General features: G+C 41.7%; 1 protein-coding gene across 5 annotated transcripts in view; it reads right to left on the bottom strand.

Annotated features, from left to right (window-relative positions):
- LOC121672810 (neurexin-3-like) overlaps nt 1–27,322 on the bottom strand; it is a 290,579-nt gene that overhangs the window by 43,083 nt on the left and 220,174 nt on the right. For all 5 annotated transcript variants that reach the window (XM_042045700.1, XM_042045702.1, XM_042045703.1 and 2 more), the window contains 2 exons: nt 26,162–26,600; nt 20,758–21,141 (listed from right to left, as the gene is read on the bottom strand). In XM_042045700.1, coding sequence (XP_041901634.1) covers nt 20,758–21,141; nt 26,162–26,600 — 823 coding nt within the window. The remainder of the gene's footprint in view (nt 1–20,757; nt 21,142–26,161; nt 26,601–27,322) is intronic.

Raw genomic sequence — 27,322 nt, 5'->3', positions numbered from 1 at the left:
AAAAATACATAACCAAAGGAAGACAGGCAAAGCCCTCACTCTTCCAAACAAAGTCAAGCATTGAGCAACCAGAGTTCAAGATACCTTTGGACAATACTCTCAGGTACACAGTGTGATTTATGGGGTTGTCCTTAGCAGGACTAGGAGTTAGACTCGATGATGCTTATGGGTCCCTTCCAGCTCAGGATATTCTATAATTCTGTGATCTGTGGTGTTTAAACTGCCATCTAATGGTGAAACTGTAACTTTGAAGCAGGCAGAGCAGACAGCACACAAGGAAACAAATGCTGCTTTGACCTGCAGCTCTTGGATTCGGATTGACAATCACCTTTTTCAGCAACATTTAATTATAAGCTGCTTCCTACAGCACTAGCTGCTGGTGAAGCAAAAGTGTATGTTTTAAGTGACAAAACATATTTTCATCGGAGATGTGCGTACTGTCTCAAACTGCCAGATTTGATTTCCAGTTTTATGCCACAGATAAGAGACTGCACAACAAAGAATATAATAATGCCAAAGTTCAGGCTTGGATTTTTTGAGGGCTGATAATGTCATCTTAATTTCTGATGAAAAACCTACCAACATTGAACAAGTGCAGAAGTGCTGAGTTAAACCATCTAAATCACTCCACTGATACAGATTTACTCGACATTTCAGCTATTCCAGAACAAAATCACTTTCAGTCATCTATCATTTACCTCATGATCTGGCAGTGCAGGTTCCAAATCACTTTCCTTGTGACTCAAGTATGGGCAGAATTTGTGGCCTTGCTATGCACCTAAACCAAAGGAAGCTAGTTCAGACAAGTCAGTATTTGCCTTTCCACTTTTCTTAAACTATAATTAATAGTACCTCTTTATTATGCTTCCACTGATCCCCTAATAATTGCAGAATCATAGAATGGTTTGGGTTGGAAGGGACCTTAAAGATCATCTAGTTCCAACCTTCTACCATGGGGAGGGAGCAGGTTGCTCAGAGCCCCATCCAACCTGGCCTAATAATGGTGGCCCATTATCTAAAGCAGAAGGACACAAATTAGGACTCTTGAGAACTATTCAACAAGTCACTCTTATTTTCCTTTATTTGATCTGAAAATAGGAAAGAATGTCATTTACCTCTCTTCAACAGCACGTTTTAGATTCTCACTTAAGCAATCATTACAAAGTAAGCCAAATATATTAAAAGGAGGTTGCAAATGGAAAAATAAAACCTAATGAACCCTTGTATTGAAGGTACTATGTGTGAGGCACAGATACATTTGGAAACCACTTCTGACAAGTTATTGACATCTAATTCCACACTATCACCAAAGACAGCTCAATTTACTCCCCTTTTTAATGTGCAAGTGAGGGCCACTGAAAGCTGTCAGACTCATGTGATGAAAGACAAGTACCTAGGATACATAGAAAAAAATGGTTCCTTCATAAAACTCTCTCCAAATCATTCAAGAGTTTAGAAGCTCAGAGCTTAATACATGAGCCATCATTCCCCATATCACTGAAGGAAAGGGATGCTAAGCTCATCACCCACAGAAGCAGGCATGTGGCCTCTCTTGCACAAAGAGAGAGACACTTCTGTTTTCAATATAAAGTGAATCACAGGCTCTTACACTGGGCTTAATCATGATCCTGAAAGTTCAGTACAACATCTGTATTGAACAGCATGCTCTGCTTTCTCCTAAGGGTTCCTGGAGGGCTGCAAGGTTATGGGAGGAGTCCAGAGGGTGTAAAAGCTGTGTATATTAAAGAATTAATACACTTCAGTATATATTTGAAGTCTATTTGAAGACAAAAAGAGTGTCAAGCTTTTCCCAAAAGGGTTGCTAGTAGGAATTTAGCAAATCAAGCAAACCAGCAGTTGCTGGGTGAGCAGAGAAAGTGATGGGGATGCAGAGGCTGTGGGCCCAAGGGACTGGTGTGCTTGCTCAGACACTTTGGGGGCGCAGTGAGGGGCAGATGGCAGTGCTGCCTGAGCCCATTAGATGGCGAAGCAGACTGCAATTGTCTCCTCACTTGTGCCACTAGTGCTGAGAAGTACTTGTTAAGCGTTTTTTTCCAAGGAAGAGCAGTGTGGCTCCTCCTGGGGTAGAAGAGAAAGCAGAGACACACAGCAAATCTCAGTCGGTTTTCTGTGCATTGCCACTGCCACCAGCTCTCACTGCCACCTGCTGGACAAGGTCCCAGGTTTCTACTCGCATCTGCACAAGTTCTGGATCAGCAAGGACTGTTTAGGAAAAGAAGCTTTTCCTAATTTACACCTGTAAAGGATAAGACACAGCTCTACACCACAATACAACCACAAAAACGGTTTTCTAAAATAAGCAGCTAATGTACTCTGACCAAAGAGGAAAATGAGTAGGTGTCCTAACAGGATGGTTTCCCCATCCTCGATTCCTGTTATTTGAAGTCCTCCACATGATTCAAAGCATTAAGATGCAATCAGGAACATCTTTTGAACTGGTCTACTTTCACAGCAGAAACTGAGACAGAAATAGAAGACAGCTCATCCACTGTCACACTACAAAGCCAGGACAGTGTAGGGACACAAACCACTGTCCATCTCAACTGGGCTGCTGCCCCCCACTCTTTGGATGATCCAAGAGCTACCTGCCACCTTGCTGTACTTTTCATGAGACAGCCCCTGAAAAATTCTCAGAATATCAACCAAGTCAAAATAATGGAGAGGTCAATAATTCCTTTGGAAACTGGAAAATAATCCACAAGCCTAAAAATAATCTAAATCTGTAATGGAAAGGGGACTGATCTTGACATCACTTGAAACATAGATGGTAAGACTCTATAGATACAACACCTGTTTCTCTTTCAAATTCTGCAGATAGAGAGAGACTCAAAAGGGGAAGAATTGAGGCACAAGACAGTTTTTTAAGATTTCAATTAGCCTTTTTTTTGGACTAGGATTTATTTACTGCAGAGTTAAGCATCTCTCATAGTTACAGATCCTCTATTTATATCTGCTAACTGTGCAAATTTCCTGGTTCTCTGATTCCAGACCAGCTGCTGGGCACAGCTGTGCTCCAACAAAGGCACCAAAACCAGCAGGATTGCTGTGGGACTGTCATACTCCCCTAATTTCATCTGCATCTGGAAGAGGAAATCACAGTGCTTTTCTCACCCACTCCTGACACAGCTCAACAGAACACCACCAATGTAATTTTAAAAAAACCCTCAGTGATAGATTGCCAGTGTGAGAAGCTCCCAAGCTTCCACAGCTTTTAAAGGTTGCACTAAAACTTCCTGCACAACATACAAGGTTGCCAACACAGAGAATACAGGAATCTAAGTGAACAGTCACCTGCAAAACCTTTAGACAGAGCAGAGGACATCCTGTGAGCAATTTGATGTGTGGAGAGATCAAGGCATAGAATTGCAAGCAATATAGAGTCTGGTAACAAAGATGCTTCTGTTCAGTGGGAAGAGGGGGAAGTAAAAGCAATGCAATGAGGCAGAGCACCCAAGTGCCTCACAACACACTGCAGGCTGTATAAACACATACAGGGCTCTGTGGCATCTCAGTCTTGAAGCGGGTTTTAGAATCCTATTTCTGTGGGCATGAAGCTCAAGGATGCAGCAAGATCAAGCCTGCACCCAACAGAGGGAACTGGCACATCCTCCTCCGGGCATGCACTACTGGCTACCTGAAGCCTGTCCCTGCTTCCCCCACCCACTGGCTGTCCTGAACACCCTCCTTGCTTAATGGCTGCTTCACACCCTAAGCACCTTACTTACAGATTTGGATTTTACTGGAAGGGCTGATGGGCCCCTAAGCACCACTGGAGGCAATGCTGGGGTTTGTCAGGATTTACTGTTTTATTCTTTAAAACCTAATTGATTTGCCAAAGATCAAACAAAGTCCATGACAGAGCAGGAATAAATGCAAGTGAACTAAATGTTAACCTATGTTTTTGTTATTGTTTTTGGTGTTTATGCAGATGAACAATATTTGGGATGACAGCTTGTCAGTCAGAAAAGCCTCTGTCCTCCATCTGCCACGAAGATGAACAGTTAGCAGCGTACTTGCTGTTTCTGCTCATGCACTGGCTCGAGAGAATAAGCCTCACACTAGGCTCTCCTTATCAGCAGCCTGGAAACAACACTCCTCCATGCTTCTCTTTCTCACATGAGTCTGTGAATATCTCTTCTAACTGAGATTTGAGTTTGGGATCTGAAGTTCTTTTGGCAAAAGCTTTTCCCTATAGTGCATTTGACAAAACCGTCCGTAGCAACAGCCTTTTCTCATCTGATACTGAAACACATACCACATAATACTGTTTCTAATTTGCCTAAACATGGCGGTTGTTCCACAATTCTTTGAGATCTAGCAAAGAAGCCGAAGTATCAAAATGTTGTTATTTTTACACTATTAACTATTCTACCCTTCCTAATTCAGTATGAGTTATAAAAAGTAATTACAATAAGAAGCAAACAAAACTTACTTTGGTAATCAGTGTCTTGCATGTCGTATAAATTTATTCACGTATTTGCTAATTATGAAAACACATCCAGTCATTAACAGGATTTAGAAAGGAAAATAGGTCATTTGAAGTTGGAAGACATTTCCAGGTTATGATTCTGAGGCATACATTTCACAGATCCATACAAGCTAGAAGAAGAAGAGCTGGCTAGGTCATGGAGCTCCCTTCCCTTCCTGTCCTCTTACAAAACATATGTCATTGAAGTGCAGAGCAGCCTGGCCTTGCTCTGCCGTTTTAGCCATCCTAATTTCCATTGGAATAGATGGGATTTCCACCCTTTTCTCTGATCCTTACTACAGCAAAATAAAGCAAAAACAAACCAAGCTCATTCTTGTGATGGTGTGATATTCACTCTTTTCCTTTCTTAGTTTAACCCAATATTCCATAAGTGTCCTGTGAACTTCCTTAAACAATTCCCCTTCTTTGGGAAGGCAGTCCTCCCATCAGAGCTGGTTCATCATCCTCTCCTCAGGTTGTCATTTCACCAAGCAATATGTACTGAACTCTTCTAATCTTTCTCCATAATTCCTCCCTTCAGCCTCCTGATTATATTTCAGCTTATTTTGCTAATTTCCTTCATATTGTTGGATTTCAGTCTAAGCTGCTCAACAGTGCTTTCTTTACACCTTTTATACTTGTATTTCTTGAATATACATGTCTACTTGTGTGACTAGGAATACTTCTAACTAGCACAGGTGTAGCTGAGTACCCAATGGCACTTCATTAATACACAATTTAAGTGGTGAGGAGTTGATATTCAGGCTTTATTATCTTGGCAAAGGTCAACGGGTAAAACTGTTTAAGGCTCCTTTCTTGTGTGCTCTGTAAATCTCATATCACTATCGAGTTAAATACATCCAGCCAATCACTGACACACCATACAAAATTTGATCATTTGTTTAGTGCTATATAAAGGGCAGTGAATAATTTAACCTTTTCAATGCCAAAGAAACTAGATTTTTTTTCCCCCTGAGTGGCTCAAGTACTACAGCATTTTAGCTATAAAAGGTTGCTTGTGTACCTCAAAAAAATACAGCATTGTGTCTCAACAAGCACACAAGGATTGCATTAGCACTGCAGGTGTAGAAAAGTGGCACAAGACAGAAATTCATTGCTATTTTAAAATAAAATCTCTGACCTTTACGGATTTTTAATATACTTTGTGGGTCTAGGCAATGTTGTTCTTTTGGGGATATGAGCTCAAAATTATTAAAACACAACACAAAGATCTGCCCCTATTTCTGTACTGATGAAGAATGAAATACTCTGTGTCGAGTAGCAATAACAGGAAAATTAGTTAGATAACACAAAAATGAGTATCATTCATTAGGTTAGGATTTCTGCCTGTTCTCATGGCAGGATGTCCACTGAGCTTAAGAAGAACTATGAAACAGAAGGTCAAATATTAGCAAAAAATACACATTTTTCTGGTCTTCAGCTTTTCTCATCCTAGAATCAGAAGCTCTTGGTGATTCATGAATTTTCCCACATTGCAACCCTTTTATGATTTTGGAAAGTCTGAAGTATCTGGCTTTTTGGGGGGATTTTTGCAGCTAGGGAAGATAAGGCACAGAAAAATGAACTTGCTTGCAGTTATATTAGCCAGAAACAGAATTCTAAGGCATGTCTACATTGTATACTTTTGTGAAGCACCAAATTAGTAATGTACCATATATGTCAAGGCTTGTTTTGTGAGAAGCCCTGATCAGACTTCCTCACCAGCCTGGCAGCAATGCTGAATTGACGCGACACAACTCACCCACCGCTCGTCTGCAGGTACTGCCACGGTAGCAGTCAGCAGATGCTCTTGTGAAGCAAACAGGGCTACACACAATGTAGCACAGGACGTTCTGCACCCAGTACACTGCAGTACACCTTCTGAACAGCATCTGTAGGGCAGCTTTGCAAAGATTTCTGAGTAACAGCATTTGCTGTGCTTTTACCCTCGTCCAGAGAAATCACTGTCTTTTAGCTCTCACTGTCAGATAACACTTTCTTAATCTTTATTTGTTCCTTAAATTAAGGCTTATAGAACTTCAGTTTGCCTTATAAGTACATCTACTAACTTCCTCCATGTATTAGTCAGCTGGAGACCCCTGGATTCTGATCAGACACACAGGGAGTGATAGTTGAGTAAGCAGTACTGGGTAAGAGAGAGGCTGACCTGTGGGGAGCTGTGTGGTAATCAGCGTTTCATTACTGCATGCTAAAAGGCCAAAGTGATTCACGAGTGCTTTTCTGAGTGGGAAAACAGGAGAGGAAGAGAAGATGAAGGAACTCTGGTTCTGATATGAATTATCTCTATCCTATCACAATATATAAGTATTTATCTCTAGGAACTGCTAACCAAATATCCCAGGACTACATTACCATGTCTTCAGAGATCTGCAAGTATTATTTAGAGATATCAGATAGCTTTTTCAAGGTGGAAAGAGTAGTTTAGTGCCCTAAGAGTCTACCGACTAAATTAGGTGATATCTTAGATTCAGACACTTAAATCCCAGTAAATGAAGTCCTCTCAGAGTCAGAGTCTGTGGCTAATTACTTTTGTTATCTAGAATCTTACTGTAGGTGCCTTAATAGTTCTATATCACAGTTTCCCAAAAATATAAAATTATGATATCAATCTCCTTTTGCAAATACTCTGCATATGGGAAAAAATGGCTTTTGTTTGTCTCAATTTGCATCCTTATAAATAGCTTAATGTGGATTTATTTAGCATATTCTGATAGCCCAAAGACAGAGATGGTCAACAACTTCCTGGCTTTCTCCCAGCTATGACCTTGTCTGCTCATTTTAAGTTTGAAGGGTCCCCCAGGAGTTAACTGTATGCAAAGGTACAAAAACTCACCCAAGCCTCCATCTCTGGCTTCTACAGAGAGAGGGATAATACTGTGAGATTTGGCAGGCCCCACAACACTATGGCAGAAAACAGCCTAAAGTCCATTGCCAACCCATGTTTCAGATGGGTTACAGTTTACTGACGGAACAGAAGACATCTCATTTCCAAACACAAAGAGACCTAATGCCAGGACCCCCACTCCTGGTTGTATCTGAATGTTTTTCCTTCCTGCTCTGAAGCTCCCCTAGGTAGCCTTCACCAGGAAACTGCTCAAGTGTGTAATCCAGAAGCAATACTAAAGCAGGAAAAAACATAATACACAGTTACCTGCAGGGACACAAACGGTGCTGAATTACAGTTCTTGACATGCACAATCTCTTCAGTGCCTAACAGGATACTGCCTTTCAAGGGACCAACATGGGGAAAGAAAGTTAGGGATGCCACCCAGTTAAACAGGATTTTATTGATCAACACTTTGACAGAGTACATAAATCAAGCATGTCTCCATAATCTGAGTGAAAGGTGTCTAGGAAAACCAACTCACAGCAAAAGGGACATGGCAGCAGTTTCAAAGCTGCTTCTCCTGGATGATTTCCTGACTAAGCCTTGGCCGGTGGCATACACTAGGGTAGGAACTAGGCAACACACACAGACACACAAAGAAAACTAAATGATCGGCATTTTAATTCTTACAGCTCCTAGAAAAAACAACAGCGTAAAAGAGAATAGATGTGCTCAGCAAACTGTCACCAGCCAGGAGGAAAAGACAAAAGAATAAAGAAATCACAGCAGTGTAAATCAGCTAGAGGAGAAATGGCTAAATGAGGATGCTGATTGCTAATCTACATCCTGTCACTCTGACTTTATAAGCAGGTGAGCTCAAGAGGCCATGTGTGCAAAAGCAGCCCCATAAAAGCACTGTTTTTCCCAATCTCATCTGTATTCACAGTGGGCCAGGTTTTCACTTTATGGCTGCAATGTTCCTGTTTCTTCTGCAGGTCCATTAGCACTGTGCACATTGCTCAGTCAATACCAATTCCAGCCTACACTTTTCTGCCTTTTTTATTTGGACACAAGTCCTTCTGTCTGCTGGATTCATTACTCTTCGACATGGCTATTTGTGGTCTCTCTTTATGTTTTGATTATTTTTTAAAGCAGCCCAAGTGCCTTTGACTTTAAATACAAAAATTAAAAGATAAGTGAAAACAGTGAGGCATTTAAAAATGTAATGATAAATCATTTCTGTTTCTCTTTACTTTAATCCTTTTTGTTTTCCATAATCGCTTTGCCCAAAAGGCTTGCAGCTTATAAAATGACCCCCACCCCTCAGAAAAAAGATACTAGCCTTTTGTTTGACAAAGCTCTATTCATTCCTTTCCTTGTCCCCTTTTCCCACATCCCAAGAAATCTTTCAGGACATCCTTTGCTCTTCTGCACCAGACAGGAAAGTGAAATTTGATCAAACTGGAAAGTGGCAGAAGGAATCTGGCAGGCTTAGGGGAATGGCATACAAGCAATTGAACAAGATTCAGAACCATGATGTTGCCTCAGTAAAAGGGAGGGCAACAGACTGGGACAGTAGTCAATCTCCACCCTGCTGAATTCTAGACTATCTCCACCTCCTTCACCAAGGTGGTTAAAGGCAGCTCCTTCACACCACAGTGGTGCTTCCAGCATCAGACTGGGACTGGTGAAAAGTGAACTGCGAACTATGTGCCTTACTTTATCCACACCCTCCGATGGCCAATCCCATGTTCTAACATCAAGAAAAGATGGAATTATTAAAAACAGCTTTGAGAAAAGCACCTTGGATATAGGGCTAAATCATCCTCCAGTAACACTTGACAGGGAGAGAAAGGCTAAAATTCAGCACTGGTTAGTCCTCCAAGGAGACAAAAGAATTAAATGCAAATGCAGAAAAAAGGAAATTTGCACAAATTGGACATGAGAGCTGACAAGCAGAAATGGGGTAGCAGTGATTTGTGGGGTTTGCTTCAAAAAGCCAGATTGCAACAGAAGACAATTTCACCGAAGATATGGTAATAAAATGGTGAAAACCTGGGTGTTTCTATGACTGGGCACTGAACTATTAGGCTTCCACCTCTAGGAATCAGAACCTGTACACTAAGATTAGATTAGTGTATGGACTCTAGATATTTTGAAATTTCTTAGTATGCCAAAAATCTTTCCTTTGACCTATTTTTTCTCTTCGGTCACAAACATTCTCAACAGACAGATTAAAAAAAAATAACAGAACTATAAAATAGTTTAGACTTTAGACGGCTTCTGTATTCTTGCTTCCTTCATACTATTTAGCAAGCACATTCCTTTTGCCAATCACTTGTTGAGGGGGAGATCTTGTTCTCACATGGCAGATGATACATGCATCGCAAACTCCATTTTGTTCTGCTTAGTTCCAACCTTGCTCTGCTCCCTAGGCTGGGTACACTAAACTGCCTCATGGCTCTCTGTCTTCAACAGTTTCACACAAAAAGGAGAGGAAATCAGAGCTATTGAAGAAGAGTTCCTCCTTTCACCATTCCACTTCACAGCTCTACCAAAGACCAGGCAAGCCAGAAAGATTGACCCATTTTCTAACCTCTAATGCAAATACTCCTCCAAGAGATGACTAAGGTATATAAAGGAGAAGTACTCTATATATTTCTCATTCTAAGTACAAGCCTAGGGCTCCCAGAGCTGTCAGTATAACATGCTTTTCAACTGAGGGCTGAAGTGTCATTTTCCATTTTAATCATTTAATGAAAGGTAGTGGATAAAAAATCACTATTTAAAATACCATCTTTTTCCTTTCTCGGCAGTTTGAAATGGGGCCTGTGGGTATTGGGGCAGTCAGACTTAACTAATTCCACATGAATCCGTTTAAATCCTAAACTCTGGTGCTTTGATACAACTTCCAACAGTAATCTCCTTCAACCTTCCCCGTCCTTTTGCTCCCTTTAGTGGTATCACAACATGAAGAATTACACTTCCTCCCTGTTCAGAAATGAAAAAATGCTGTGGATCACAAGAACACAAGATTATTGTGGTAGGTAACCCAAAGTGTCCAGGCTGACCACAACAGGACCTTGCCATAACAGGCAGAACTTCAGAAGTCAAAAGCTGTGGGACATAAAAAATGGAAGCATCATGAGACCAATAGCACTTCTTATGAAGCTGCTTTTCTTGTACCTCCCCCCTGCTGCTGTGTCCCTTCAGTGGGAAGACTTCTGCCATAATGTGATGGATATCTCCTAAGCTTTTTGCTCTATCTATTCACCTACTCACCACTTATCATCATCACAAAGCAGGAAGTTACTCTGAAACTCATATTAAGATTTGATTTATCAGGATACAGTTTCCCTCTTCCGCACCTTATCTCCCAATTTTAACCTCATTGTTCTCAATTACCCAGTAAAAAAAAAAAAAAAAAGAGGATGCTAGTAAGAAATAAACTCAAAATGATGAATATTATCTTTCCTTTACACATTCTCAGCCGCTTTAGCAGTGACAGCGAGAAGGGTTTCCCTCTGGAGAGCCATACCTTGGAGTCTGGTACCTAGTTGCAGTAGATTTGCCAGGACCACCCTGTGGGCTGCTCTGTGCGATAACTGCGTATGAGCCAAGACAGACAAACCAAGCAGATTGGGATGAGTCAATATACACCACCAAATAAGATCTTTCCATGGTTGCGGTGATGGGCTGTGCTTTTGCATATCCTTTCCACATCACACAATAGCCTCATCCAATCAATCAAAGTGTCCAAGGGATGACTGCCTATCTCCACATACAGAAAGAGTCAATTAAGGGAGCATCATGAATGCCAAGTCTCTCCTCTCCCCCTGAGACGAATAGAGAAAAAGAAATGAGACAGAAAATGCACTGTGCCAGTGCCTGCCTTTCAGCTTGATGGCTTTGACTGGGCAAAGCAGGGAGATAGAGAAAGCTAATTTCACAGATAACATCTCCAAGGTCTATATAGTAATTTCAAATATTGGAAATAATTTTTCATGACAAATGAATCTACTTCATCCTGGCTTCTTCCATCAAGATATTCCCTTTAATTGTAAGGACAATTGGCAGTTTCAGCAGAAACACAAACTGCTCTGATTGGAGGGTATGGAAAGGAAGTGGGGTATGAAGCCACAGGGACTGAGATCAACCACTGAGCTATAAGAGACTCAAAAATACTACTTAGTCAGAAGCAATTCTTGAACCCAGTGTCATCAGCTTGCTCTCCTGGAGATGGCTGAACACTGCCTGCCATGGGAAGTGGTGAATGAATTCCTTGTTTTGCTTTGCTTGTATGTGTGGCTTTTGCTTCTCCTATTAAACTGTCTTTATCTCAAGCCACGAGTTATCTCACTTTTAGCCTTCTGATTGTCTCCCTGATGCCGCTGGTGGAGGAGTGAGTGAGTGGCTGCTTGGGGCTTGGTTGCTGGCTGGGGTCAAACCACGACACTGCGATATTCAGGCAAAACTGACCTGCAATGACAAGCTGTCCTTCAATCTGAGAGTTATCTGAACAACATTTTGTGCCGTGACTTACAGATGGGGTGTATTTTGTGGCTTACATTAAGGAGAAACCATTGTTCTGAACGGTCATTTATAAACCAGGAGATAAACAAAAAACATCACTATCATATTGGTCCTGTAGAAGAGGCCTATACTAATAAAAGTATCAGGTTCTAAAAGCATTAATCAAATGGTCTTACCTACCCATCAAAATATTTTTTGTTGTTCTAGTGTTCCTTGCAGGAGTTGACAGCACACAAAATCATACTCTTTTGGGTAACCACATTTCTTGAACTGGGGGGATCTTATGAAAGCTACACTCAGCAATAAACAGCCAGAAATACAGAAGTTTAGACAAAAATAGCAGAAATTATTATCTTCTTCTGTGCCATCAACTAACATATTCAGATGAGATAAGAGCACCTGGAGTACCAACAAATTCACATGCAGCCAGGAAGTCAGGAGTGGCCTTAAATATCAAAAGCATATGATGATGGAATCAGGATGAAGAAACTGGAGGAACACATGGATAAAAAAAATCATGCCCATAACATTATACGATATAGGAGAGACAATCAGTTGGTTTTTCTACAGTCTCAGATTTTCCAGCTGCTCGGCAGATGCTGTTGGAGATTGTCACATCAATGAGACTCTTCGAAGTTAAAGTTCAACAGCATAAAAACCATGATGTATTTTTTTCCCAAGCAGATGTAATCACCCCGGCTGCAGAATTAACTGCATGCTCTTCTGTACTGAGGATATCACAAAGGCATTACAGTGCAACAAATGCAGTTACTTGTCCTGGAAAACACAAATATTCAGAGTGGCTTTTGACTGAATATATATATATCTGTGGACAAAAAAATTCTAATAAGCAGTAAGGATCACAACATAAATCCACAAAAGTGAAAGACTTTTAAATTGTTCCTTAATATTGTTTCACTTCCCTTACAAGCCCACCTTGGCTTCACTGTCCTTACTGGAGGTAGCACATCATCTAATGAGCATCTTGGGAATTGTGAGTGTTAGAACAGAAGTTACTCCATAGAAGGTAAGGAAATAATTATGAGATGGAGGATACATAAAAGTCTAATAAGTACAATAATCCAGCACTTATGCAACAAACAGTAGCCTTCTGCTCTGACAGTCAGTCTTCAAGAAGAGATACAAGGGAGCTAATCACATAAAGCCCAGACCTGTGTTTCTTGAGAAGAACTGTGAACAGCATCTTCCACAGTAGTAGCTGCCTGGGCCAGCCATAAAGGGATCAGCCACAAGTGTTACGAATGGATTGATGGCAAGTGAGAAAATTAACTTCTCACACAAATGCCCTTAGCAAAGTTAACATTCTTCAGATCATGTTTAATGGAGATTTTACCATAAAATTAGTGAGACACAAATCGAAATGGGTGTGAAGGGATTGTATGAAATGTTTTGCTAAATTCAGATGGAATATTTTTTTCTGCAGTTTGGAGACAGTTTGGGAAATTGCACAATAGGAAGCGGTCTGGTACTAGTAAGTCAGTGAATAGATGAGGTCTAGAACAGACCTATTTTCTAACATCTTACTTTAGATCATGAAATCATAAGAATTATTCTGATGTTTTGACTTTATTAAGTCTTTGACTGTTCAAGACCTAGCAGGATTAAAAGAATTCAAAACATTGCAGCAAAGACTTTTCTCCTAATGTGTCCATCACTCCTGGGAACCATCACTCCTATAAGAAAATCTATTCTCAGCAGTTATCTAGCATTTCACTGCATACTCAGAAGGTCTGGACAGTCCAAAAAGCATCAACACTTTTCAGTTGCTTTAAACAAACCTTCAAAGATGTGATTATCATCAACCATCTTCACTAAAATTAAAAAGAAATCTACGCTGCTACCTGTGCTTGAGACAGCAAAGTATGCAGCACTTATCCTGTGTAGTAAATGGTTTTGTAGCATTTCTTATTACCAGTAATTTTACAATATCTCTCTTTATTGCATACATAATGGGAAGAGGTGTATTGTCATTAAACTGTTCTTAGTGAACTGTTGGGGTCCCTCCCCTGCCGTGTAGCCCTGGGAGAGGGGCCCTGAGGGCACAGACACGGGGTTTCCCTGTCCCTGCTCAGCCTCGTTCCCATGGGTTGGTTTGTGTTCCCTGCACGGGCAGAAGGACCCTTGGTCCCGTGACTGGAACAGTTCCTCGGCAGAGCCCCGGCCATGCGGCTGGAGAAATAAACATCTCTGAAACATCTAGCAAGAATCTGTCTGTCCATATATATTTCCTTTCCACGGGACTCCTGGTTTGGTATATGCGTGTTGCAGGATCCCCACTGCAACATAATGGTGGAGAATTGTGAGCAGAACGATCCCCGATCCCTAAGCGACTGATTTGTGTGAGTAAACCCTGGAAACTTTGGATTCCTCTTCTTGGTTTTGCTTTGCTATTCCATATCTAAACTATGGAGGAACGGTGGGAAGACTCTTGGCTCTCAGGGCCGCATATGGACATTTATCTTAAACTTAAAATGATTCTTGAACAACGATTTGTAAATTTTAGCTTGATTCAAGCTCAAAAAGAACTGAAACACTTCCTGACATGGTTGTTTAAGAACTTTTTCTATGTTTCTTGGGATTTAATTCTTACCATGGGCTTTTGGAAAACCGTTTGGACACAGTTAATACTGGAGTCAAAATATATGCCGATGGAAGAATATTTTCGTGAATATTATTTAATTACCGAGACTGTTGAGCAATGTCAGCTGTGTCCTGGCGAAGGGAAGCCTGGCGCAGGGACCGTGCGGCCCAGGCCACGTGCACCGAGCGCTCTGCGAGCAGCAGCGAGGCAGTTCCCGCGTGCGGGTGGAGCCACGCGAGCCGCAGTGTCGGTGGCGGAGCGAGGAGCGGCGGGAGCGGCGGGACCCGGCGGTGCCCGCCCGGCCCCGCGCAGCGCGTGGTGGAGCGAGCCCTGGGAATGCCCGACCGAGAGGGGCGGCGCGCGGGCGGCAGCTGGCGGCGGTGACGGTGGAACGGAGCCGCGCCCAGCCGAAACACGCACTGGAGCGGAGCGCGGGGGGGTCGTCGCTCGGGGGCCCGGCCGAGATGTGGGTGCAGCGCCCGGCAGCGGCAGCGAAGCTGCGACCAGAGGAGGCGACGCACGGAGAACTGAGCGGCGTGGCCCGGCCCGGCCCGCGCGGCCCCAAATGCGACCCCGGGAAGAGCGCGCAGGCACCAGCAGCCCTGACAATTCCAACACGGGAGTGACCAAAGGAGAGAGCAAAGACGCAGCGAGACAGAAAACAGCAGCCACTCGGAAAAAGGAAAAGATCATAGTAACTAAGACCTTAGGGATAGTAAAATGGTATAATGTTAAGCAAAATTATGGTTTTATAACAAGGTGTGACAACCAGCAAGACATATTCGTGCACAGAACTGCTATTAAAAAGAATAATCCTGAAAAATGCATCCCAAGCTTGGGAGATGGAGAGGTGGTGCACTTCAAAACTGTACTAGGGAGAAAAGGGTTACAAGCATCGCAGGTCACTGGGCCTGATGGTGTTCCTGTAAAAGGCAGTATATATGCAAAAAATCGTAGTCATGTTAGACAGTATCTCTATTGTAAGTCACCCCTACAGTCTCCCTTTCCTAATCCCACCTTTCCCTTTTACCCTATGTCCTATTACCCCCAGTGTATTCCCAATCCGTTTTTTCATCCATGGTTTCCCTCACAAAACCATGCTTTTGCCAATTGTTTCCCCAAAAATCCCTTTCCAATGCCGAGTGGGGGATGAAAAGGGGGAGGGAAGAAGTTAAACCCTCTCCTGCCTCAGTTTCTCCACAAAGCATGCTCAGAGAGTCCTGTCTCCCTTCTGTCAACCCTAAGATGTTCCACAGAATCTGTTTGGACATTTAAAGACTCAGGAGGGTGGCTTGTTTTGTTTTGAAACTGTTCTTGTTATGTTTATCCAGTTGTTTTCATTCTCCTTTTATTAAAATAAAACGGGTGAGGTGTTGGGGTCCCTCCCCCGCCGTGTAGCCCTGGGAGAGGGGCCCTGAGGGCACAGACATGGGGTTTCCCTGTCCCTGCTCAGCCTCGTTCCCATGGGTTGGTTTGTGTTCCCTGCGCGGGCAGAAGGACCCTTGGTCCCGTGATTGAGCAGTTCCTGGGCAGAGCTCCGGCCATGCGGCTGGAGAAATAAACATCTCTGAAACATCTAGCAAGAATCTGTCTGTCCATATATATTTCCTTTCCACGGGACTCCTGGTTTGGTATATGCATGTTGCAGTATCCCCACTGCAACAGTGAACAGTGCTGCAAAGGTACTTGGCAGATAATAAAGTGTGCAGCCCTATGACCAACATCATCATTGTTAACAGCAGATGTGTTACTGCTCACAGTGTACCACAAAATACAGAAAAAGCCTGGCTGGCTCAGGGTGTTAGCTGTCCATCTGTGAGCACACTCAAACAGGAATGACCATGGTTCCAGCCCTTGGGACAAGAACCAGAATGGGATATTTCTGTCTTTCTGCAATAAACACCAGATGCAGCACAGCAAAGAAAATGGCTGGAACAAGCCTTTTCTTTTTTTCCCTTTACTTAGAAAGGACTCAGGCTGTGTCCATCTCTGAGCAATTAACTTTTGAGGTTTAAAAATCTACATCTCAATGTCTTTTATTTCAGTTCTAAATAATCAGGAGTCCCATACCAACCTGCCTTTTTCAATACTATATACCTCTTAAAAAAAATCCAAGCAAACTGCAGTCAAATCATTTAAGTAGGAGCAAATACTAAAAAGTGAGTGATCAACAACATTTGATTCTCGTTGGCCTAAAATTATCTGATTTTCAGTTGTCTTTTGTTTTGTGTCCTTCCTAGGCTCTTGTCCTCTCCAGTTGCTCTCACAGTGCTCTTCAATAGAAGGAAAGGGTGCATAGAGTTTTCAAGATCCACCAAACAGACCTCACGCATCTTTTTGAGCCCAAGGCATTTTCACTGCAGCTACAGAAAGTAGCTAATTTGAATACAACACACATTCCCCTCCCCCTGCTTAGTTAAGGCCAGGGCTTTGGGGTCCTTTTCAGAAAAGGCCAGGGCTTTGGGGTCCTTTTCAGGGTTCTGAGGAGGTACTTTGTAATCACAGCAAAGTAGAACATCATCCTCCACAAGCCAGATACCAGCTCCTACCTCTAACACTGAGTTCGACTACTTAGTAGAGAACCATTATGGAAAGATGACAGAGGATGAGAAGCAAGGATTTAAGAAAATAAATAACAGTGTGTTACCTGGTCATCACACTCTCTGGTGGAAGGTGTGAAATGGGGACTGTATCAAGCTAATTGCCAGCATTTGCTGCTGCCTTTGCTTAGCCTCACAGCCTGGCACTGAGCACTTATGGCCCACAAAAGCACAATATGGTCTTTTCCCTGTCTCACCCCATCTCTTCTATGAAATTTCAATGAGCCAAGGAGAAACTACATTACTACTAGAAACTATGACACTTTCAGACTGCTAACACCTTTGTCTGCTTACATCACTGCCAATACTGAAATAATTATTCGATACTGGAATTTTAAGAATGAATTTGAGGCCTTGGCAGCAGTTCTCTGTTCTGTGCCCTGTCAAACTCCAGTTCCAGCAAGGTTTCTCTATCTGCACAGAAGTCCTGTCTGAGCAGAACACTGTAACCAAAGTCTACATTGCATCCAGTGTAACTGGCTGAATACACAGAGATGTTACTTCACTGACAAGACAAACTCCCACAGGCTTTAGATAGAAGTGACATACTGAATACTGTGTATTTGTATTATTTCACCATGAATAAAAGGAATCCAAACTTCTTTTCTAACTGACAAAAACAATTTCCTTTTTAGTCACTTTTAAATATATTATGTCCTTCATATGGAAAAGTATAAAATTTATGAGAAATACAGCATTATAAATGTAAAAATACTATACCTGGAAGGTGTGAGACAGACTTTATCATCAACAACAAATTAATCATCTGCTTCTCTTCCTAGAGTTGTACGTACGTCCTCCCTATTTTTAGTTCTCTAACTAGATGTTAAGTATGTGCTTTGCTTTGTGAAAAAGAGTGATTTCTTGATAGTCACCAAGCACAGGAGATTCTTTATGCTAGGCTACCCTGCCTCTTAACCCTTTATCATACATCTTGGGTTGCAGGAGTTACACTCCTCTTTTAGGAGGAGAGAAGTGTAAGAACAGAATAAAGTGAGAGGTGGCAGACTGGAAAAGTGGGTCAGTAGCTGTCCCATATTAGAAGATCTAGCCTGCTCCTTCTTTGTTCCTCTCGTTATGCACCAGCCTGGCTGCCCCCGGGTCCTGTCGCAGCTCATCAGTCATTACACAGCAGTGCCACTGTGGCATGGCCGCATCTCTCACTTTGATTCCCTTCCCAGTCTCCATCTCAACCTTTCTCCTTCCAACAGTATTAGGATCACAGACCAGATGCAATCAGGACTTGCAATAATCGTTGGGTGCCAGACCAGGAGAATGAAGAGTATCACTGGTAGCCTGCAATGCTTTTGCTCATGGAGGCAAAATCAGTGGGCACTAATGCAGTTCTCTGACACTTATCAGAGCAGTATGAGGCTGCTATGTAAGACCACATAAATGTACTGGAGTCAAATGCACTTCAATTTGTACAACTTTTTTCAGGTATCCAGTCTCAAATATTTATTCCCTATAAGCTGCTTCTCACACTGCCAAGGAATGTCAGGCATTATAGTCATGTTTTGCCTGACACTGGGACTAAATCAGCAATGGGTCTGTGGTTTCTAATTACAGACAAAATTAGTTTCTCAGGATTAGGATATTTGCATACATCTTTTATGCTGTCCTGAACTGTTTCATCACAGTTTTGTTAACCTTAAATACACTCTGATTCTAAAATATATTTATGACCTCAAGTTCCCATGCTAGACATTAATTCATAAATATATCTTCCTAATTCAGACTGATGCCCATCAGAGCACAGCCAAGTTATGAATCTCAGGCGAGACTTGATATTCATTTCTCCCAAATTAAAATGCTTACATGCCTTTAATCTACTGATTTCTTTTCACTGACAGTAAAAGTAGCAAAAGCTAACACCACAGATATATAAAGGTACATGACATGAACCCTGTTCTTTATGTCACTGTTAGCTTTGGAGTCTCTTCTGAGAGCCAGGTCCAGGAGATGGACATGAGACAGACTCCAAAAAGCCCTGAATCACAGAGCTGGTCACTCCTAATAATAAAGACCAAGGGCAAACACACATGCAATTTTGTGGGGGAACAATGCATTTATGGTAGCGCTTCCTTTTATCATGTTTGTATAAAACCTAATCACACAACAACTGGCCAAAACAATTCCCAAGGGTATGGCTGAGAAAACCTCTACCTGATGTTTTCCAGAATTTTCAAATCCCTTGTAGTCAAAAGAGAGAACGCTGAGCTGACATTGGCACAGCTGATGCCCATGAATCTTACATTTTCACCCATGTTCCCCCAGCACGGATGGCAGTGTTGATGCTTCAGTTGTTTTAAGGCCCACTGGCAATTAACTACTATTGCTGCTTAGGGCAGCAGGCAATGAATTACTGGCTGTGAGCAGTTTTATGAACAATCACAGATCTTGTGCTGTAAAACTAAATCCCATCCATATAGGAAGAATTTTGGTCATTAACAAAAACTTTCTTCAAAGAGGAAAATCCTCTACAGAGTGAATGAATTATAAATCTCAATTCTACCTAATATTTTATGCATTGTACCTAAATTTCATGTTCTTCCTCATAAGTGGCATGTTACTATGATCAATAGTAAAAAATACATAAAGGGGACACTAAATGGGAAAGGAGCTGCTCAAATATCTATAGCAGAAGATCAAAAATATCTGAATTTCCAATTCTAAGACACATGCTATAACCATGGTGCCAAGTGAGGTGATATAAAGAAGGGACTGAAAGCCCTAAGACTCTGTTAATGGTTTACAGTTAATTCTTGGGTGTACTGGGAATGCAGTTTAGCCCAAATGCAGTGCTATGGCCAAATATTAACAGAAACACTGGTTTAAATATAAGAAAACATCCTTTAGGGAGGTGGGGGATTTTGTAACTGATCTTAGCCCTATCTTTTTCTGTAAAACCACTCACCTACCTCATTCTGATGGTGGCACCAGCACAATAAGGATAACAACAATTAATAGGAACCACCTATGTTCCTTATATAGTTCAAATATCTTCCATTAGTAAATTCCTTTCCATGTGATCTATAACACATAGAAAATTTGCCTGCCTACACCAGCATCACTTGGGCTTCATATCTCCAATCATATGTGTTTAAATCACAATTCTGGATGAGTACAATTAAGATGCAAAGAATCTCCCACTAATCTCCTACAGATTTGCCTTATCAGAGGTGAACTTGGAGACATGCTGCTTTTAACACTGTCCCTTTAGCTGGCTTTACTCATAAACAGTCATCAAGGAAATTCTACTACACAAAAAAAAAGGAAGCCTAGATAGAACTGGGATTCATTGTCCGTCCCATGCAAGAAAAATCTCCATAACTAAAGCTCACACTTGGTACAGTTTCCAGCAATTTGTTTGAGACTTCTCACATGCAACTGCATTTTCTGCCTCAGGAGACAAACCATACTTAGTCAAAGAAACTCTGAAACCCAAAGAGAAGATCTTCAGAGGGCTTAGGGAGTGAAGTGGCCAAGTAAGCTCATGAAATGAGGGTGGAAAAGACTGGAAGGAAACAATCAGAGAAGAAAGTTCTCCTGGTGTGGGGGCTGGAACTTAGCATTGGGAAGACCAACAAGGACAGGTGAGAATCTTATGGGAACACTGGATTTTGTTCTCGTTCTCATGCACACTTTCAGCTTCGTGTAACTGAAGTCAGAGAACACAACTTACCTCGCTCACAGGTTCTACCCCAGTAGCCGGTGCCGGTGCAGTCACAAATGAAGCGGTTCCAGCCGTCCTTGCAGACCGCATTGTTCTTACACGGGTAGCTGTCGCACTGCTTGGTGCTGAGGCGGGAGCAGGAGGACTTGACTCCTGCGGCGTTCTGTGCCTCTGCCAGCTGCCGGATGTTCTTGCTTCGCCCATCAATGAACAAGTCTCGGATACAGCCGACATAGCCATAGTTCAGCATTGCTGTCCAGAGCTCTGTGGGAAGGATGAGTCCTGCCCGGTTCTCTGGCAGCCCACCAAGGTACATGTCACCTTCCAGATCCAGGATCTCACTCTCCCCACTAGCAGTGAATGGGGTGCGTCGGCTGTTCACTGATATAGTACCTAAATGAGGAAGACAAGGAGACATCAACACTTTCAACTACAGACTCGGTTTAGATCATTTTTTTCCAATAACTGAGTGAGGTTTAAGGTTCAGCACAGGAGAGTGAAGATTCTTCCCTATCCAAATGGAATTCTAACAGTGTCTCTCACACAGATCCCTCTCCTCCTGAACCACAGGTCCTAAGTATTTCCATGCAGTGATTGATCATCATGTGTCTGTATCCCAAATTGCATTATAAAGTCAGAAGCATAGCAATTCAATGGCTAAATCATAACATGTAAAATTTGAGCATTATTACAATGGTATTCATCCAGCAAAGCAAAAACTTACTGAGAACACACAGGAGTTTGATGGCATAAGGACTAGAGAGTAAAAAGAAAAGCAAAAGCATTTTAATTCCCACTATATAGCTCTTTCAGAAAACACTTCATCAGTACCTCCAGACCTGGACCTGGATGAGGGACCAACATAGACATGTTTGTAGGTGACATGGAGAGAATGGTTGATGCATTGGAGGAAGCACTGGGTTACCATTTAGAGAAACCTTTACAAGGTGGAGCAAAGGACTGATAGCAATGTTTGATGCAAATTAAAACTAATAAATACAAAGTCCTACACTTGGGTCAGAAAAGCCTCACACATAAGTACAGGCTAGCAACCAGCTGGCTAAGGAGCAACTCTGCAGAAAAGGACCTGGAGACATGGCAGACAACTTGAACATGAATTGGCACTGTGAACTTGTAGGGGCAAGAGACACAAGCTGCAGAGTAAGGTGTCCTGGTTCCAGCTAGAACAGAGTTAATTCTCTGCAGTAGCTGGGAGGGACATGGCCAGGGGAAGCAAGTGAGCAATGTGATTTGGTGTGTCTCAATGGGACCACTGAATTGGAGAGTACCATTCCTAAGCCACAACATAAGGGAATCTCCAACTCCATAGAAAAGGACATTTTTCACCACAAGAGTGGCCAGACACGGGAACAGAAACCTCAGAGGGGTCTACCGGACTGAAGGCATTCAAAGCACAACTGCACACGACCCTGAAGAAAGCCTAGATTGAACTAGAAATCTTCAGAAGTTTGTCCCAAAGTAAAATATTGTACAGTTTTACACAGAAAGTTTTCTAATTTCCATTTTATTCAGGAAAATTGAGGGAGAGAGAGACAAACTTATCTCTCAAGAACAGTTATTATTAAAACTGTGGTAGCTTCCATATGCTCCAAATAAAATATGGGCATACTGCACTGAGGCCATTCACATATATTTCAAGAAATTGTCCCAGCACATAAAATAATCAGAACATATAATACAGAAATATAATGAGGATATGTAAAACAGGTACAGAAAAGCAAAGTGACTTGTTTACGGTCAGACAGTGCATCCAAAGAAAAACAGGGAACATAATGCACATCTCTCACATTCCAGAGCACTGTACTCTTCTGAAGAACATTCAGCAGTTTCTGTGACGGGGACATCTGCCCACTACACACTCATCTAAAAATCAGCAATTCAATCTCCCTAGCATCATCACATCCAATTGCCTTGTCATTAAAACAGTCTGTCTTCAGAGACACTATCCAAGCTTTAAGATTAAGTCCACATCATTGCATTTTTATCAGATACCTCTACAATAAGGAAGGAGAGCTGATAGGGTTAACTCTAGCTATTGTCTCTGTGAGAAAGTACAGTCATGTACACACACTTTTTCTTCAGTTGTAAGAGGTGTCTTCTTCTGTGTTCTTAGAGAACTGCATATATGATACAGACACAAGGTATTCCATGTGTGTGATGTTCAGTAATAATTAAGGAATAATGTCAGAGGCAGCAGAGTGTCAGAAGCAACAGAGGCATTACAAATTAGAGGCTCAAAGAGAACCACAGTTATTTGATGAATCATTTTGTATAAACAAGCTGGAGCACCACATAAAATAGGGAAAGAGAAGATGTGACAATACACATACTGTCACACAGGCAGCATGTCACAGAACCACGGGAACGCAGCTCCCCTTCCAGCATCTCCACTGCTACTTCTCAAAAGCAGCCTGTAGAGTACATACTACTCTAAAGCTTAGAACCAAAACACTGGAGGGCTGAGCTCTAGACAGCTGCTACTGCGGAGAGAACAAACATGTGCAAATGCCACAAAGGTAAAGAACGCCCCCAAAAGACAAGAAATATTGGATACCATGTTTAGTAAAACCTGGAGAAAGACAGTGAGATGATGAACAGAAATAGGCTAGACAGCAACCTAAACATTCTGAGTGTTTTGTACCCTGCAATAATTCCTGTAAGGAGATGGCACTAGTTTGGATGAACAGCACTTTTAAGACCAAGCTGCTGAGATGGAGAAATTCTGTATTGATCCTAGAAAGGAGCACTCACATAAGCTGACATCCTTTTTTTTAATTTTTTCCCTCCAAATCCCATGTTTGCCACTCTGCTTAGAGTAGATCCAAGCCCATCTTGAGAAATCAGAAGCATCTAAGCATCTCCTCTGCAGTGCCTTAGGTACTCTGTGCTGGACTAAAGAACAAACAGACCAAAACACCCCAGCCACTGAGGGCAGAACTGGCACACCAAACAGTGCACTGATACAACTGTAAACCAAACCTTTCAGTAAGACTTTCAGTGTCTGATCAGGTGGGAAGTCATGCATGTTTTGTAGCTGATGACCAGATGAAAACATTGTCCTATGTAACATGCTCACTGTTACCTGGCTAGAAACTGTGACAGGTTTTGTGAACACTTGGTGGGAGCTTTCCCCAAGGACAGAAAGGTTACAGGACGTTAGGTGTCCATGTCCATGCTGCCAGCTTCTGTCAGAGTAGAAGGACAAAAACAGGTTTTGTTGCTCTGGTGGCCAACATAGACCAAAGCATACACAAGGCCTAAGGGGACTAGAGATGCCACAGGTTACCTGAGCATGACTGCCAAGCTTCCCTGCCTTAGTGCACTGCAACAGTGAATATTTGGATTTTTAAGCTATTTTACTAACATCAGCAGAATCTGAAGTTTCGGACTGTTAGAAAAACGGGAAAAAAGAAGGGGAGAGATGACACCTAATATAGGCCTTGCTGCTTTAGTAAGAAGAATCAGAACTTCTAGGTCACTAGCTCATTAAACTCAAATAGCTGTGTTTAGCCTCCATTAAGTAAATTAATTATTTCAGTTTCTAAATTACAGTCATCCATATTGGGGAAAAAAAAAATCTTCAAGGTGTAACCATTCTCCAGTCCACACATGGAAGAAAAGCCACGGACTAAACAAGAAGAGATCTTGAATTCCTTTCTCACACCTATCCAAAGTGTCACTGGATAAGAGTGACTGATGCTTGCTAAAGGTACGATGGGAAGAAATCAATGCCAATATCCTGGTTTTCTCAGGACACAAGACATCAGTCATTAGGATCATTAACCAAGTATTCATTGTAAGCAGAGAATACACTTAAATAAAAAAAAAAAAAAAAGACAAGACATCACACGAACACGTTCTTTCTTGTTGAGAAAACTGTTTCAATTCAAAATCTGTTACCTCTAATCAGTGTCCAGAACACCACAAACCTCCCTGCCAAGCGACAAACAAGTCAGTCCTACAGTGTCATCCATCAGGTAGCAATGCCGTCTGCCACACCCTCCTGTGAACGTGTCCGAATGAACGTGTGTCCCTCCTAGTAGGGTTTTGCAAACATTCTTTGCATAGAGCCTAGTGTCATTTCTGTCTCTTCTGAGCTGCTTCTTCAGGGATGAGACAGCACCCAAGTGAGCAAGCAAAACTGAAGTCAGTACGAAACACAACTAATTGAGTTTATCCCGGGAAGTTAATTAAATTTTAGCAATTTGAAAGAAATCAAAGCTCCATTTATTTATTTATGGCTTCCTTTATAAAATGCTCCTATCGATGTCTTCAGGAGATAGCAATATAACCACACATATTAAGTCCAAGCAGAGCACCATGCCAAATACAAAGAAACTACTCACATCATCAAAGGAAAAACTAGCTTCAGGCAAAGACCTATTCAAACAGTTAGGCTTTGCATGGTATCTCAAAGTCAGCTCTTCTAAAAACTCAGGGGAAGCAAATTCTAGCACTGCTTTCTCTATATTGATGGTATTCAGCAACTGGAAACATAAAAGTAGGGACCTAAAACTATCATCTGGAGATCACCAGACAAATCTCAAATCCACTTGCAAATGCAAGCAAAATTCCTTTTGAAGTGAAGGCCTTGAGATCCCAATGGTTCAGATAAAATTGAAGTACAATTGCTATTCTCTAGATGAAGTTACAGTATTTGAGCATTTTTGTTTTCCCCCACAATTTCAGAGTACATCATGAGTAGGTTAGCTTGATATTCAGCACTGGAAACAATAAAAGTATCTCTTGGCAATTGCATGGTAGTTGTATTTTTAGAAATAAACTAAAACCCGTATTCAAAAATGAGAAACTGCAAAGAAAGAAAAGAAACATCCACTGAACGCTGACTCAGATTTTAAGACTACAATCTGTCATCCAAGAGAGTAAAGAAACCTAATCAAAACTACAGAATACTAAAGGAAACAGAACAGGATGAAAATGTTGACTTGTTGTAATAATTTTGTTATTGGTTGTGCCCGTTACTCTTATTTTTCTCACTACAACATCCCAAATGCAGAAACCCAAAGTAGATCAGTAAGAATTTCTCAAACTGAGAACAATGGTCCTAAGGACCTTAAACCTTACCATGGCCTACAAAGAAGTCATCACTGTAACTATGCATGCAATTGCAAAGATAGGTCCAGAATATCTGAGGATTGTGAATAAAACATTAATAGACTGTGATGTGCTATCCAATGTTCACACTAAACATTTAATGAAAACTTTGCCATTCACATCTTTGCTTTGCTGGATAAACATAACTGGAGTAACACTAAGCTTTCTAAAGGAGGTGACTGATACCTAACAGGTTTTGAATGTTCTGAGAATTAATACATAGCCCTAGGTCTGAATCTGAAATATGAATTTATTTAAGAAAAAGTTATAACTCCACCTGATCTTCCATCTCGTTGAATATCCACATGATACCACTCTCCATCATTGGCTTTCTTCTGGGTGGCCTTGACTTTAATGGTCCCAGAGCCCATGTCCAGCAGCAAGTAGAGGTTTCCATCTAGAAGCTCAACTGCAAAGAAATCTACCTTTGTATTTTTCTGGCTTCTGGTATCTTTCCTCTCCTGAGGCTTGCCATGGGTGAAAAGGATCAGTCCATTGGGTTCAGTGGTTCGGAAATCAAATGAGATGGAGCCCATCCTTTTGGTATTCCATTTAGGCAGGCTAATATAGGCCTCAGGCGTCTCAAAGCTGATGGGATCCAGTGTAGCCACATTTTCACATATGAATTTCACTTCCCCATAGATCTTCATCTTAGTATCACCAATCCGTGCCAAGCGAGACAGCTCCAGACGAATGTCGTTATTCTTATAAACAACCTGCCAGACACAAGGAAAAGTATCATACATCAATCCTGCATACAATACAAATACCCCAATTACTTTCAGCCATGGGAGATAAACTTTTCCCAAAAGGCAGTGGGGAGAAGAAAGGAGACAGCGCGAGTCTGACATCATGACAGAGGGGGTGAGTTGAACCAGGAGAGTGTATAGAAATGACAGCAATGGGTACTTTGCAATGGCTGTAGATCAGATAAGCAGTCAGAAGAGAATATTTAACTGAAGGGCAGTGAGAACAATTAACTCTACCACAGGCCCACTCGGCTGTAAAAGCTTCTGTACATAAAATCCAGTGTGTGTCTGGTATCGTGCTGTTATATTTGCATAAATCCCATACAAAATACATAACAAAGTGTAACCTCCATGTCCATCTCTACTAGCCACAGCAGGGAACTTGGTACCACCACTGTCATTTCTCTATTATTCCTATAAGCCTACTTAGCTACTAGGAGAGAGATGCAAAAGAATTTCAGCAAGTTGCTGTGAACTGCTAGTGATTACCCTGTGGCTCCTAAAGAAAAAAATAACAAAGACTTAAAATTTCTCTGACCAAGAAATCTTAGATCACTATTGACACAAACTTGCCGTGGAGATATCTCTATAGCTTATCCTTGCTTCAAGAAACCAGAAATTTCTGGGCTAACAAATAAAAACCTGTACATTTTCAGTTCCTGAACTCTCACTTTTCTTGGTTAAGGACC

This window comes from Corvus kubaryi, unplaced genomic scaffold, assembly GCF_017639235.1.
Source record: "Corvus kubaryi isolate FWS band 111438036 unplaced genomic scaffold, C.kubaryi_AGA036_p1.0 64978, whole genome shotgun sequence".
In the NCBI taxonomy this organism is placed as follows: Eukaryota; Metazoa; Chordata; class Aves; order Passeriformes; family Corvidae; genus Corvus; species Corvus kubaryi.
This window is presented reverse-complemented; position numbering and strand designations above follow the sequence as displayed.